General features: G+C 28.1%; 1 protein-coding gene across 1 annotated transcript; it reads left to right on the plus strand.

Moving 5' to 3' along the window:
- Nucleotides 1-4,956: 4,956 nt before the first annotated feature.
- Nucleotides 4,957-5,673, plus strand: GLRG_09053 (nitrogen assimilation transcription factor nirA; the record flags this gene model as incomplete). The annotated part of the gene is made up of 1 exon (XM_008099738.1): nt 4,957-5,673. The coding sequence occupies one exon, from the start codon at nt 4,957-4,959 to the stop codon at nt 5,671-5,673; it is 717 nt and encodes a 238-aa protein (XP_008097929.1).
- Nucleotides 5,674-17,597: the final 11,924 nt, after the last annotated feature.

Here is a 17,597-nt window from a genome sequence, read left to right on the forward strand (position 1 = left end):
TAATCTTTTAGTATTTTAACTTTAAGTTACTTATATAGGTTAAAATAAATATATCTAACTTTATAATTAATATAGTAATATACTAGCTTTATAAAGAAGTATAACACCTAGTAGCCTTTATATTATAAAAGCTATAAGAAGTAAAACTCTATTATAAGGCACTAAAAGTAAAGCTACTTATAATCTATAAGGTAGTAATTTACTAAAAATACTACTTATTATATATATAATATTAAATAGTATTCCTAATAAACTACTTAAGGTACTACTACCTAGCTACTAAGCCCTAACTTAATAGTTACTAAGCCTAGCTACTATAAGATTTATTATTATTTAACTTTAAGATTAAGTACTAGTCTAAAAAAGATAATATAGTAGATAGGCTTTTATAATAGCTAGACTACTAGCCTACTAAAGAGGAGGAAAAAGAAGCGTATAGTATGTTCCTAGTAGATTTCCTTAGTAGATTTAGGAAATAGGTTATAACGTTTAGATATAGTAAGTCACTAGGTCTTAGGTTACTAGACTAAAGATAACTTACTACTAACTTAGAAAATAAGATTATTATAGTATAACTAGTAAATAAGTAAGCCTAATTAGAAAAGTAGTAATAACTAAGTAGTTAATAGATAAAAAAAGAAAATAAAGCACTATAGTATAATAAAAAACTATTTATTTTTAATAGGTATATAGTAAGGATAAAGTTACTAGTAGTATTTTATAATAAGCTAGCTAGAGGTTACCTAAAAGTAAACTATATACTTAAACGTATTAAATAAATATATTTCTAGAAGTTAATAAGAAAAGATATTAAGAAGTATATAAGGACTTATATAATATACTAGTAAACTAAACTAAGGTACTACTTATTATATAAAAAGCTAGCGCCCCTATTAGTGCCTAGCTAGCTATAAGAATATATAACTATAGACTTTATTATAAAGCTACTAAAGTTAAAAGGCTTTAATAATAAGGTGTATAATAGTATTTTAGTAGTAGTAAATAAGCTTATAAAGTATACTATTTACCTACTTACTTAAGAGACTATTATAGTAAACTAGCTAGTAACTTTTTTAGTAGATAAGGTGTTCTTAAGATTTAGTATCCTTATAGTAATAATATTAGATAAAAAATCCTTATTTACTAGCTATTTTTAAGTAGTAGTATACTATTAGCTAGCTATTAAGTAAAAACTTAATACTACTTACTACCTCTAAATAAATAAATAGATAAAGTAGTAAAATTAAAATATAAAATACTTTTTATAAGCCTTTTATAATATAAAGTAAGATAATTAAGTTAAATAGCTTCTAATAGTAAAATTTATTTATAATAAGGTATAGTATAAAGTAACTAAAGTATTACTAGTAAAAGCCTTTATAGGTTATACCTTATAAAACCTTTATAATATAAGACTAATAAGATAAAAACTAGTAGAGGTCCTTATAGCCTATAAAAAGGTTAAAAAGCTAAGAAGCTAGAGGGCTACTATTATTAGTATACTAAAGTCTATAAGCTAAACCTATAAGAAGTAGTATAACTAAAAAAAAAAAAATATTAAGTTTAAAGTAAAAAAAAAAGTCTTATTATTAGCTAAATTTATTAAGTAAAGATAACTATTAAAAAAGCTAGTAGATAAGTATTTTAGACTTTTTATAGTAATATAAGTAGTTACTAGTAAAAAAGCTTATAAGCTAGATATAAAAATAAAGTACTATATTTATAATATATTCTTACTATTTTAGCTAAAAAAGTTTAAAAAAGTATTAGTAAAGCCTTAGCTTATTTAAATTAAAAAAAAAGATATATATAAAGTAAACTAAATAGTAATATATAAAAGACTATAGTAAAATAAGTAGTATTTTATTAAATAAAAAAATATAGTAAGAAAAAAAATTTATAAAAGCTATAAAGAAATATATCTAGGGATTTATAATAAGGCTATAAGTAAGAGGTTACTAAAAAAGTATAAAAAAGATACTAAGTAAAAGTAAGTACTTAGCCTAAGGGGCTAAATTTTTCTTATTATTTTTTAGCACTAAGGCTAAAAAGTATATAGCCTAAAGGCTAGGTATCTAAAGCCTATAGTAGCTAGAAAAAAAAATAAAACTAAGAGAGGGCCTAAGGGGGAAAAGCACTAAAGGGGTAGTAACGCTTACTTTTTCTTTTTATTTTTACTTTTACTAAGTATACTAAAGGCTATATTACCTTTAGACTAAAAGTTAAGGTTAGTAGTATACTAAAATAAAAGTTAGTAACTAAAAAGTAATAAGGGGTTACTAAAAAGAAATAATATATAACCTAAAAGTAAGTAGTAGCCTACTTAAAAAAAAAGGCACCTTAGGCCTTAATAGCCTTAGTCTACTTCTTAAGGAGTACGTTTTAATACTAAAGCACTATAGTAGCTACTTTAGCTAACTTAACTAAAGAGGTAGTAGTAGTAGTAAAAGCCTTAAGGGCTATAACCTTATAGCTATAAAGAAGCTACTTTTTTTTTTTAGCTTTAGCCTTATACTTAGCGTTAGGGGCCTTAGTAGTATTTACTTTTTTTTTAAAAAGCTTTTTTAACTATAGTTTAGGTAGTAGTAACCTTTTTTTATATAAAAAGTTAGTTAGGAGGTAGTTATAAAGTACTAAAAAGGATATACTTTATAGTAGTAGTAGTTAGTATATATAATATTATTATAGTAAAAGGCCTTAAAAATATTTTTAAGAGTAAAAGTAGTAAAGGTTATAATATAAGTAGCTTATAAGAGGTTAGTAAGAGGTTACTAAAGCACTTTTTACTAATAAAAAAAATAATATAAAAATACTTATATAAATATACTTCTTATTATATATCTTAGTATACTAAAAGTACTTATTACTAGTAGCTAGTAGTATAATTAGGACTAAAATATAAGTAAAAAAAGGCCTTTAAGGGGTACTAAGGTGTTAAACACTTACTAGTAGTCTTAAAGTAGTAAAAAAACTTAGCCTTAGTGTTAGCTATATTTATATACTAAATAAATATAGCTTAAAAGTAGTAGTAATATAAAATAAAATAAACTATAGTATAGTTATTTTTATTTTTTTTATTTAAAAAGCTAATAGACTAAAGAGGTAATAAGAAAATAATAGTAAGGCTTTTAGTACTTTTAGGGATAGTAAAAGTAGTAGTATTAGTAGTAATAGTAGTATTAGTAAGTATAGTAGTAAATATAATAGTAGTAGTAAAAAAGCTAGTAGTACTAATACTATTACTAGTATTATTACTATTACTATTACTACTAAGTAGTAGTAGTAATAGTAGTAATAAAAAAAATAATAATAATATAAAAGTATTATAAAAAAAAATAAGTAATAAAAAAATTAATAAAAACCTAAGTTAATTTAAATTACTTATTTTAAGTTAGTATTAAAAAAAAGCTAGTTATAATAATAACTTAAGCTTATAAAGTTAAGACTAAATAAGCCTTAATAAAAAAAGCTAGTTAAGACTAAAAAGTTATTAGTACTAACTATAAAAAGTAAAGTAAAATTTTTTTTTATTATAAAAGTAATATAACTTAAGGCTTAATAAATAGTTAATAAAAAAACTAAATATTATAATAATAAAAATAATAAAAAGTATATAGTACTTAAAAAAGTACTATAAAGTTTAGTTAATAAAAAGTATTAAAAGGTATTATAAGTAAATAAAGTGTCCTTATTATAAAATAAGTAGTCCTTTACTAAGTAAAGTAATATAAGACTTATACTTTAAGCTAAAAAACTAAACTATACTAAAAAAGTAGTAGTTAAGGCCTAGCTAAAATATAATAATATAAAAGTAAAACTAAAAGTAAATAGTTAGCTAAGGAGATAACTACTTATTTAGTAGCCTACTAGGCCTAGTAGGCGTTCTTAGACGTCTCTTAAGATACTAAAAAATAAGCGTAAGGCATAAGGCTTAGCTATTAGACAGTCTAAGCAGCTAATAAGGGGACTACTAGTAAGTAGCTAGCTTAGGGCCCTAAAAAATTAGGAGTTAGGCGTAAGGCTTAGCTATTAGACAGTCTAAGCAGCTAATAGGGGGGCTACTAGTAGATAGCCTACTTAAGGTCTTAAGGGCAGGACCTTAGAGGGAGGGGATTATATTAGGTACCTAGAGTAGGGCCCTAGGGGGGCACTAGAGTAGGACTAGGACTAAATAAACTAGTCACTAAAGGAATAATAAAAAAGGAAAACTCTATAGAAGATAGGGGTTAGAGGAGGTATATTAGAATAATTGTTATAATTAAACCCTAACTACGCCTATTGCTAACTCCTTTACTTGATACTATCCCCGCCTCTAACACAGGGTGGCTTCACCAGGGGATGGCAAATCGACTCGCCCTCGACATGGGGCTCAACCTCGATGCCGCATCCCTGGGTGGCACGTTTCACATGTCAAGCGAAGAGATAGAGTTGAGACGGCAGGTATACTGGTCGCTCTACTGTGACGACAAGCTGACCGCGATCTACACTGGACGGGTCTGTAGCTTGCTGGTAAGCTCTAATCCTGCAGCTGTTAAGGTGAGAGAGCCAGTGATGCTAATCAAGATTCAACTACATAGGATGTCCAGGGTGCCGTGAATCTGCCATCGCCATTCACACCAGAACAAATAAGTACCGCGGGCAGCGACACGAGCAAAATGATGCGATGCAATAAGAAGATCCATGTCCACCGTGGGCTGATTGGACTTTGTCGCATCTTGGAAAATATTCTGCTCGCTCTGTTAGTATTGAATTGTTGCTCATGCTGTTGACAGCTCCTTGCAATCAACGAAGCTGACGACCAATTGCAGATACGCCCCAAAACCTCTGTACAAAGGACCACAGAGAATATCTTTCCTCCAGTCGTGTACCCTTGAGCTCAAGACATGGTTCTACGAGCTTCCAGCCGATCTAAGGATTGACCGACCCAACGATGTGCCACAGGTCTACACGCTGCACATGGTCTATCACACCTGCTGCATTCTTCTCTTCAAGCCCTTCCTCATCAGACCGAAAGAGGCACCCGTATTACCAAAGACAGAGACCATCAAGCGACTCGAAGAACTCTGCGTCGAATCGGCCAAACGTATATGCCACGCCGGCAAGAAGTACAGGCAAGTGTTTGGAAGCTTCCGCAAGAGCCCAATTTCGGCTACGCACTGCATACTCACCGCCACGCTGGTTCTCATTCAGTATGCGAGACCCGAACCCGAATTCGCAAATACCGGCAGACCGTGCTGCACCTTGTACATTGAAGCGTGCTTGGATATCCTGAGCGAGCTGTCAACATCATGGAAGCCGGCTTGTAGGATGAGGGTCGATCTCATCAAGTACCTCTACCAAAAGTACCCAGAGAGGATCCCAAATTCACTGCTCCAGAGTGACCGGAAGAACTTGGCAAAGCTCGCTGGAAAGGACACGGAAAATGTATCGGTGCATCCGCAGCAGACTCTTGAGCAGAACCTCTGTCCACTTATGAATACCATTGCTCAAGACTTCATGTGGGATGGTGCGGGCCAATGGGGATTCAATGGCGGTTCAGAGGCTGCCTATAATACGCAGTTCGCTCTAGCGGATGCCATTATTGACATCAGCGGGCAGGACGGAGAAGCTTTCATGGATGATGCTTTCTGGGAAGGAATGAGCTTTGAATTTAGCCACGAGGCTCAGATATAGGAATCGAGGTACGTCTGAGCTCAAGTGCCCGGTACTGACTCACGACGTATTTCCTATGTTGTATATTTGGGATTGTTCATTCCCTGTAGCCAGAGGCTTTAGCTACAGAAGGCTGGCATATCGTCCTTCGCCTAAACGACTGTTGATACGAAATAAGGAAGAGAGAAAGCAAAGAAATAAATGGGACTGTTGGTATACGGTAGGTATGCTTCGGGGGAGGTGGTCACGTGATATTCACGTGACACACCGCCTCCCTTAGCAGTATCCACCTCACTACCAGTATACCACCCAAAAGTCTGGATTCACTTTATAACTAACTAATATACAACAAGTAACTATTCTAAATCACAATCTGTTACGTAATATTAAGATATCCCTTTATAGTAATTAAACTAACACTAATTAGTATGTAATTAATTACTAGATTACTACTATAACAGATTAGTAAGGTTTTTTACGTAAAGCAGAGAGGATTAGCAGCCTATTAGCGTAAATCCTCTATAACTTAACTATTATTATTATTATTATAACTTTCTTTAATTCCTTACTTTATTTTAACTAAATCTATATTAATAATAAGTAGAAAAAAAAAGGTAAAGAGCTACTACTAGTAATAGTAGGGCTCCTAAGTTAACTAGTAATAAATACCTATAACTTATATTTATATTTATACTTACTATCCTTATTATTATACCTCTTATAACCTCTCCCTCTTCTACCTACCTTTATTTACTATATTAATTTATTAACATAAGGTAACTATATTAACTTTAATCTTAATAAGTTAGACCCTTATAAGGTTAAATTATATATAATATATATAATTACTATATAGTTAGACGCTAACCTCTATAGCTATTACCTTCTTAGCGCTTTTTAGTTAGATTTTATAAATTAGACTACTACTACCTTTAACGCTATAGGCACTAAGGTATTATTAATATTTTATAATTACCTTATTAATAATAAAGTCTTTATTAATTTAGTAAAAAGAAGGATTACACCTAAATTAGTAGACCTTCTTAACGCTAATTTCTATATATAGACTAAAGAAGATATTACTTTTATACGCTATAAACAGCCTATCTTTAACTTATAAATAAAAAATCCTAAATTTATTAATAATATTACTAGTTAATATATCTTACCTAAGGACAGATTAATAATTAATTAGGCCTTATTTATTACTTTTTTAATATTATTATAAATAGTAGCTAATATTACTTTATAGAGGTAACTAACCTTATTTACCTTAACTTATCTATTAATAGTAAATTATTACTAGCTAAAGCAGAAGTAAGAAGGCCTAACTTTACTCTTATAATAAAATAGAATCTACTAGGCACTTACTAACTTAAACCTAATACTTAGAGGTAATATAAGCACTTTATTTATTAATACCTTATTATATAACCTAAGAATACCTTACCTTACTTCTTACCTTACTTATTACTCTACTTATTAATCTTATTATAGCTAGTATAGTAAGTAATTAGGTAGTTAGCCTATTATAATAAATAGAATAAATCCTTAGTAAGATATACTATTTAACTTATTAAGTAACTATAAGCCTACTACTAACCTACTACCTTAAAGTACTATATAGAGATTTTAGTTATAAGGCTATAATAAATTATAATAACGTTAGCTACTATATAAGCCTAACTTTATTTTTATTTTTTCCTTATAACCTTACTTATATTAGCTAACTAACCTTATAAAGCTACTAACTAATAAAATAAAGTATAGTAGTAAGCTATATAACGTTCTTAATCTAAAGTTAAGTATTTTTTAAGATAATTATAGTAAGGTTAGGATTAAGTAGCACTAGCTTAGCCTTACCTTCTTAATTATACTAAAAAGTAAGGTATTTTAGTTCTATATTAATTATATTTATAGTAATAGTATTTATAATTTTAATAAAATAGTTAACTAAACTTATAACTACTTTAAGACATAAGAATAAATATAAACTTACTTACCTAAATAGTAAGAAATAATACTTCCTTAAGTTATATATAATAATCCTATAATAACTAAGATCTAAGCCCTTAAGGAGCTTATCTTAAAGCTAGCCTTTATCTAATAGGCTTTCTCCTTATTATACTAAAATAATAAGGTGTTAAGAAGTTAGTTACTAAATACCTGCTTTAGGGTTCCTAAGTGTAACTTTTACCTATACGCTCTAGCTATAGTATTAGAAGAAGTATATAGCTAATTATAGTTATCTATTAGTACTACTATAAGGCGCCCTTACTATAGCTAGTACCTTACTAAATCCTTACCTTTATTACCTAATAATTAATATTAAGTAGACTATACTTACTAAGGCTAAGGCTATTATTAATAGTTTAGTAATAACTATAGTAGTAGTAGCTTTTTATTATAAGATAATAACTACTTAACTAAAGGGCGCTACCTAAGACTAGGTAGTAATAGCTACCTAACTATCTTAAGGTTAGTATAGTGTTTTAGGGAGTAGGGCGTATTTAGCTAGTAATAGCCTTATAAATTACAGGAGAATAGTTCTCTAAGATTTAGCTTCTATATAATATAAGACTTATAATTACTAATACTTCTTTATAATTTTAATAGTCTATTATAATTCTAAATCTTCTTTTTTATTATAAAAGGATTTATAACAGCAGTTATAGGTCTTAGTAATTAGTCGCTAAGGCTCTAGCGACCCCACCCTACTACAGAGTTATTATAGCAGAGGCCTAACAAGATAAAGGGCTCTATAAGCTTAAGTCTTATAATACACTAATACCTACTATTAAGCCCTACCTAGTTAAGTGCCTATAGCTAAATATCTTATAATTCTTAAGCTTCTATCTCTCTTAAGAAACTAGTACAGGCAAGATAGATTAGAATAATGCCAGACAGACTAATCTTCTGCTAACGCGTTGCTAACGCGCAGCTAGTATAGACAAGCTGTAGCTATCTAGAATTAAGTACCTAACAGGCCTAACTGTAGCTATTAATTAAAGCATACTACTAGAACGGTCTATATAACAATCTAATAAAGAAATAACATAAGGAAGGACGCTATTAAGAGGGTTTAATACGCTAGATTCCTATATAGCTACTAATAAGGCTAATAAGGCTTTTATTACTAAGTAGTTATATAATAAGTAAAGTGTAAGTATATACTAAAGTGCTAGTATAACTATACTAAGCCTAAGGATTATTAACCTTATATAAGTAATAATATTATACTTTTAAGAAACTATAAAGACTATAGTTAAGGAGTATTATAAGGAGTAAAGACACTATAAGCGCCTTCTATAAGAGCTTACTAACAGACTAGTATAGCGTCCTAATAAAAAGGAATATAAGAAGCCCCTATTTTATAACTATAGGACTATAAGGGAAGAATTTATAAGCGCCTAAGTAGCTAATTAGATTATTACTATAGAGGTAAGAAATAGGCTTTACTTAGGAAGTACTGTTAAGTAATATATTAAATAGGCCCTCTTAAGGGTGTCTTTAACCCTATAGATATAGTAGTATAACTATAAAAAAGGCCTACTAAAGCCTCTAAAGTAAAGTAATTTCTTAGCGTTTCTTTACTAATAGTATATTAACCTAGAGGCCTAAGAATAAGACTACTAGTAAGAGCTAAAAAGAATAAAAATACGTAATAGCTAAAGCCTAATATAATACCTTACTAACTAGTTAGTAATATATTATAACCTAGGCACTAAAGACGTTAAGGACTTAAAAACTAAGGCGTATTACTACTTCTTTAGCTTACTAATTCTATTATAAGATAAGATAGTATAATAAAAGGTGCCTATCTTTTAACCTAGAGACGTTACTTATAAGGCTAGACAGCTGTAGTTACTTAGGGAGTAATAGCTTACTAAAGGATTAGTAAGGGATAGTAAGAAGCGCCTTATACCTAAAGGTAAATAGCTATAAAGACCTACGCTATATAAAAGGGATTAAAATAAAGATATACCTAAAGGATTAAGGCTAATAAAGTAAGCGTATAAACTAGCAGGAGGCAAAAGACATAACACTTAGTTACTAAAGGGTTAGCTAGAGGTAAGCTAGTGTTATATCTATAATAAGCTAAGGCACCTTATAAGTAAATACTATAGAAGAAAACCTAATAAGGGGAGTAATAGTAGGCTGTTTACTTACTAACTAAATAAAAAAACTACTACTATATAAAATATTATTATAAGGCCTAGGGTCTATAAACTTAACTTATTAGAAAATAAGTAGGCGTAAGTGTTATACCTTAAACACCTACACCTAAACTAATAAAGGTACCTATAGGAACTACTACTATAGCTATAGTAATTATCCTATAAGGGGACGCTAAGGAAGTTATTAAAGTAGTAATAAATATATACTTAGAAGTAGACCTTATTAGCACTAAATTAGTAAAACACCTAAGCCTAAAGCCTATAAAGGCTAAGGCCTTAACCCTTAAGTTATTTATAGGTAAAAAGGTAAAATAAGGAAAAGCCTATTAGCTAATTTTTTTTTTAATTAACTACTATAAGTAGCTATAGAAGGTTTACTAACTAGTTATTAAGATAGAATAAGAGAAAAAATAACCTAATATTCTTATGTCTAGACAGTCTATAAGCTAGGAAGGCATCTAAATAAATATAGCTATAAATTAATAGTATTATAAGGTAATATCTATTATAAAGCTAAAGTTAATTACTTATAATATTATTAAAAATAATAAATACGTATATATATTATATATCTTATATAAGGTAAGTAAACTAATAAAGCTAAAACCGCTAGACATACTCCTAGAGGAGTTATAAAGTAAAGTAGCTACTTTTAATAAGTAATTAGTAATAGGACTATAGGTGTATAGTAAGGCTAAACACTTAATTAATCTTATGCTAAGGAAAAAGCCTTTATATAGCCTAATCTACTTACTAAATAAGAAATAACTAGAGGAATTACGCTAATATATTACTAAGAACTTAGTAAATAGGCGTATTACTAGGTCTATTAGTAAGGCTAAAGTACTTATACTCTTTATACTAAAAAAGGATAGTATAATATAACTCTATATAAATTACTAAGGCCTTAATAAGGTTATAATAAAGAATTATTATCTATTACTATTAATTAGTAAGCTACTAGATAGGCTTTATAAGGTAAAATAGATATTAAAGATAAATATTTAAGATACCTACTATTATATTAATATTAAAAAGGAAGACTACTAGAAAACAGCGTTTAGGACGTAATATAGTTATTTTAAATATATAGTTATACTATTTAGGCTAACTAACGTACTTATAACGTTCTAGGCGTTTATTTACTAAGCGCTTAGTAAGCTGCTTAACACCTATTATATAATATATATAGATAATCTAATAATTTACTTTATAATAAGGGAGTAGTATACTAAAGATCTTAAGAAGGTCTTTTAAAGGCTGTAGATATTTAGATTATTTATAAAGCTGTTAAAGTGCTCTTTTTATTAGTAAAAAGTTAAATTCCTAAGGTATATAATTATACTAAAAAGGATTAAAATAAATAAATTACGTGTGTAAATAATTACTAACTAGAAGGCGCTAGTGTTAATAAAAGACATCTAGGTCTTCTTAAGGTTTTATAATTTCTACTATAAATTTATCTTAAGGTATTTTAGTATTACTATACTTATAATAGCACTACTAAAAGGCTATATAAATATAAGATATAAGTTTAAATAGACTAAGGAAGCTAATAAAGCTTTTAATTAGCTAAAAGTTACTTTCTTATTAGTAACTATACTTATATACTAAAACCCCTAATATATAACATATATAAAGATAGACGTATTAGTTAAAGCTATTATAGCTATACTATTATAGTAAGTAGAGGGATAGTAGTAACTAGTTACCTACTAGTTATAAAAGCTTACTAATATAAAGTAGTAATAGGCTATAGGGTAGTAGGAGCTATTAGCTATTATTAAGGGATTAAAGTATTAGTCTTATTACCTTTAAGGGCTATTAGAGAAGTTTATTATCCTAATAGACTATTAGGTGTTAAAAGGCGTTATTAGCGTACTTATATAAGACCTTTATAAAAGGCTTACCTAGTAAGTATATAAGTTATTAGTATTTAACTTTAACCTAAAGTATAGGCTAGGTAAGACAAACCTAGTAGATAGGCTGTCTAGAAGGCTAGACTATATAGAGGGGGAAGTGCTTTATAAGGACGTTCTCCTAACGTTAGTAAAAAAGTTATAGCTTATTAGTAAGCTACTACCTAACGTATACTAAAGGATTATTAGCCTTAAAGAGAAAAGTAAAGTTATATAAGTATATATATAAGTAGTAAAAGTATTATTATAAAACTTTAGCTATATAGTAGGTAGCTCCTAAGGTAAGAAATCCTCTCCTTAATACTAGTAGCAGGCTATTAGACATACTAGTTAATTAGTAATAATTACTACTATTATAACCTAAGGCTAAAAGGTAAGAGGATAGTTAGTAAATACTTACTAAGAAGTTACTAAGGTAATAGAGGAACTAGTTAAAGCTAGGGTTATTATTTTAGAATAATATATCTTATAACGTGTTATAAAGGAGCTTATAACTACTAAAATAGCACTAGTACTACACCTTACTACTAAGATAAAGGAACTTATTAGAGGACTATAGGCTAAAGATAAGTTTTATTTATTATAATTAGTAAGGGCGTGTAGTATAGCTAGTAAATCTAAGATATATACTATTAATAGAGAGGGCACCTTATTCTTTAAAAGAAGATTAGTAATCCTATAGGTAAAATTACTAAAGATAAAGATCTTTTACTAACACTATAATAACCTTAAAGTAGGTTATATAAAAGTAATAAAGACCTTAGACCTTATTATAAGGAAGTTTTATTAGGAAGGGATTTATAAAGATATATAGTAGTATATTAAGAACTATAAACACTACTTTAGGGTAATAACCTCTTAGTATAAGCTATATAAGAAGCTATAATTACTACTACTACTGTTATACTTATTCTAAGAGATTTTAATAGATTTTATTATAAGGTTATTACTAAGTGCTTATAATAATAGCGCTAAGTATAACTATATACTAGTTATTTTATATAAAATAATAAAGTTTGTAATATTTATTTTTACCCTTAAGACGCTAAATATAGCGTAAATAGTAAGAATCTTATATAAAAAGGTAGAATATAAGTTTAAGACGTTAGAGGGAATTATTACTAATAAGGATAAGCTATTTACTAGTTTGTTTTAAGAGGAATTTATAAAAGTAAGGGCGATTTATTACTAACTATCTACTATATATTACCTTTAGACAGATAGCCTAATAAAGTAGACTTACTAAATACTAAAACGCTACTTATAACTATATACTAACAGCTTACTAAATAAATAGGCTATATAACTAGATAAGGCTAAATTTATATATAATAATAGTAGGCACTTTACTATTAGAGTATCCCCCTTTATAGCACTATATAGGTATTACCTAAGGAGTATAAAGTATATACCTAGCTATAAGGTTATAGTATAAGGGGTAAAAGAGTAAATTAAGAGAATTACTAACGTTTAGAAGTAAGTAGTAAAAGCATAAGAAAAAGCTACTAAGTTATAAGCTATATATTATAATTAAAGGTATTAGGAAAAAGAGTTCTATTATAAAAAGGTTATTAGGCTGTTAACTAAGAATATATACTTTAAGAATAAGAAATTAGCACTATAATATATTAAAGTAGTAATTACTAAAAAGATTAGTAAGTAAACGTACTATATTTACCTCTTAGAATAATATAAATAACTATATAACGTATTCTTAGTGTTACTACTAGAACTATAGGAAGATAGGTAATAGTTTACTAAAGGCTTAGTAAAGCTTCCTAAATTAGAACTAGAGGATAATATATAAGAAGTAAAAGAAATTATTACGCACTAAGGTAGTAAAGATAATCTCTACTACCTAGTTAAATAGGCTAAATAGCCTATAGAATATAATATATAAAAACCCTTATACTACCTTAATAGTATATAGGAAGTAGTCTAAAAGTATAAAAAGCAGACTAAAAGGTTTTATAAGAAATAAGATATATAGAGTATAGTTAGTAACTATTTACTAAATATACGTTTTTTATAAAGCTACTTATAAGACCCCTTTTGTCTACCTTAAACGCTATAAAGAAACTAAAAAAATAAAGTCTATTATAGAGAGTAGTTACTAAATAGTTAGTAAGAAAAACTATAATTAAGCGTCTAGATTATAAGGATTAATATATATAGTGCCTATAGCACTAGTAGTAGTATAAGTAGCCTTAAGAAGACCCTTATACTTATTATTAGTAGCCTTCTCTTTATTAGTAAGCTAGTAAAAAGTAGTACTTTTACTTTTAGCCTTTAAGCTATAGGTTTACTTATAGCTTTTTACTAACTACTTAGTAAGCTTAAAGTAAGTAGCCTAGATAAAGGATTACTTAGCCTTCTTAAAGTTAAAAACAGTAAGCTACGCTTTAGATACTATAATAATAAGGTTAACTAGCTTTACTAAGTTATTACTAACAGAAGTAGAGAAGCTAGCACCCTTATTAATATTAAAGCTAGTATTATCCTTAAGACTAGAGATAAGGGATAGTCTAAGGTTATATAAGAAGGCATCCTTATTAAACTCCTTACCTAAGGCCTTAGCCTCTTCCTAAATAGCAGTAAAAGTATTACTAAGCACTTATAAAGCAGTTACTTACTTATTAGTAAGGTTATAACTAAAAATATTAGTAGCTATAGCGTTATAACTAGCTAATAAGGTAGAGTTACTAAAGGTAAAAAAAGTATAAAAAGTAAGGTGTGTTACTAAATAGTTACTAGAGGTAAGGCTAGGAGTATTACGCTTCTTAGGGATTATAAGTAGACCTAAACGCTTTATAAAATACTCCTAATTAATTATCTTACTAAAAGAAGTAGCCTTATTCTTAGTAGTAGTAAGGGCGTTATTAAGTGCTTATATAGCTTTTTACTAAGCTTTAGAGAGGAGGTAGCTAAGAGTATTAAGAGCTATACTGTTATAAGTAAGTATTAAAAGCAAACTACTAAGACTATAGAGAGTAGTATAAGTAAGATAGGTTATAGAAGGGTTACTAAGCTATTACTAACGCTTATAAAGATAAGTACTTATAGAGGAGGATTTAGAAGTATTAGAATTAGCGTCCTTATTAGACTCTAAGAGAATCTTATTTTTACTACTAAGAATATAACTAGTTTTAAGAGCGTAACGCTTACTTAAGGTTATAGTATTATAGCTATAACTAATAGGAGCAGCACTATAGATAGTAACAGTATATAAGGGGATATTATTTACTAAGTACTTACTAATAAGGTAGTAAAACTTCTTAAACTTAGGGAATAAGTTAAGGCGCTTAATCTTATTACTAAGGATAGTATAGGCGTTACACTCCTTAAGGCTCTTTATTACTAACTTAAGGGTAAGGGCTTAGCTATTATTATAAAGGTAGATAGGCTAAAGAGTATAAAGGTAAGAACGTATTTTGTCTTTATTAGAGGTATTAAGAAGGCTAGCCTATATTAAGAAAATAAGGGTTAGTTATAGAATAGTTACTAAAGACATACTAAAATATACTAAAATTTAAATTATAAGAGCTATATACTTATAGGATAAAGTAAGCTCTTAAAGAGTTACCTATTTAAGATAGACTTTCTAACTGCCTACTAATAGGTTAGTAATATAATTACTAATACGCTCTTAAGCAGAAGAGTAATAGGTAAAAGTAAGAATAATATAACTATAGTTAATAGAACCTAACTTACTATTAGCCTTAAGCTTATAGTAGAATATTATTATATTCTAGCTATACTAGGTAGTACTAAAAAGCTCCTAAAGGACCTAAATAAATATTAGTAAGAATAATAATAACTTACTAATAGGATAGTAACTTACTATAAAATATTTTTTTTTGTTAACTTAGTAAAGAACACACTTAGTAATATAGTAACTAGTAATATAAATAAGGCTATTAATATTATAATATATATTAGACAGGTAGTAAATATAAGAAGCACCCCTATAGAGGCTATAAAAGCCCTTATAAGGATTATACTCCTGCTTAATAACTATCTATATATAAGAAATAATAGATATTATAGTAATAGTTTAGTAAGAGCTAGGTAAGTAAAGTAAGGGTTAGAATTAAGAAAAATAAGAAGGTAAAAAAGTGTAGAATAAAAATTATAATATAAAGACGTAATAATAAAAAATTATAAAAAGGTTACTAAGCTATAAGGAGGAGGAAGAAAAGAAAATAAGCAGCTAGTAGTAAAAAAAACTTTTTACTTAAGTAACTAATAGGTAAAAGAAAAATAAACTAAGTAGCTAGTTAATATATTTACCTTTATATAACTATTTTATTTTTATCTAATAATTTAACTTAGTAACTATTTACTAGCGTGTTACTAAATAAAATACATAAAGTATATATATCTTATAAATAATAGTAATAAGGTAACTAAATTAATAAAATAATAAAGGGATTTAATCTAGATAATAAGGAGGATAAGAAGCTATTTAGGGCTAATAAAAGGGACTATATCCTGTTATTATTATTATTAGGTTATTAAAGGAAGTTATGTAACGACTTTAGGACAAAGTCGCTTAGGGAGGGGAGTAATTATAAAAGAATTTATAACAGCAGTTATAGGTCTTAGCGATTAGTCGCCAAGGCTCTAGCGACCCCACCCTACTGCAGAGTTATCACAGCAGAGGCCTAATAAGATAAGGGGCTCTACAAGCTTAAGTCTTATAATACACTAATACCTACCATCAAGCCCTACCTAGTTAAGTGCCTATAGCTAAATATCTTATATTTATAAGTTAAGAAGTACTACTATAGCTAAATAGGAAGAGGAATAAATACTAATTCCTAAAGGATAAGTAGTAGATATATTACTATAATTAGACTAAGCCTAATATAAGGCCTTAAAGCAGAGGATTATAGAACTAGAACGTATAAACTAGGAATAAGCTAGTAGGGGAGAGAAATAGTGTTATTAATAAAGCTCTAGTAAGTCCTAGTTAAGTTCTAACTAAGACTTTAACTATAAGGAAATCTAAAAGCTCTACTTATATTTAAGCCTATACGCCTAAGAGGTGTAGGTTAATAACTTAAAGGTAGCTATTTAGGCTATACCTAAAAAGTTCTAGAAGCTATATAAACATATCTTATTAGCCTAGGCTTATATAGATAATAAGTATAAGGTTTATTAGGATTACTATCTTAACTTACTTATAAATAAGGAATAACTTTTAGTAAAAGACTATAATTATTTCCTAAAGTAAACTAAAACGCTATTATAAGATATAGTCTATTAAGAACTAAATATTATAAAATTAATTATATTAGCCTAATAAAAAGAGGATTAAGACCTAAAGTAATTCTATACTTATTTTAATTCTTTAGAAAAAGAATTTATAATAAAGCTAAAAAAAAAGTATAGTTTTAAATATTTTTATTAACTTACTAGTAGTCTTTAAAAAGTAATTAGATAAAATATACCTAAGTTACTAAAAAACTAAGTAAAAATAGTAAATATAGCCTTATTATAGCTAGAGGGGTTATATAGGGGGTATATAAATAGGAATAAGGTTATAGTGTAGTTTAGTAGCTAGTGCGCACTACGCCTTAGTAGTAAGTGCGCTATAGCTATAGTAGTCTGTACACTACGCCTTAGTAGCTAAGGCCCTAAGCCTTAGTAGTTAGTGCACTTATACCTTAGTAGCTAGTAAGCCTTATAGTACTAAAGGACCTACTAAAAGGCAGAAGATAAGAACCCTTAGTTATAAGAACTATTAAGTAACTTATAAATAGAATAGACAGCTATATAATAGCTAGTAGGACTACTAGCCCCTTAAGGTAGATTTTTTTCTTTTTTACTTTTAAATTCTTATAAT

This window comes from Colletotrichum graminicola (genome assembly GCF_000149035.1).
Source record: "Colletotrichum graminicola M1.001 genomic scaffold supercont1.44, whole genome shotgun sequence".
Lineage (NCBI taxonomy): Eukaryota > Fungi > Ascomycota > Sordariomycetes > Glomerellales > Glomerellaceae > Colletotrichum > Colletotrichum graminicola.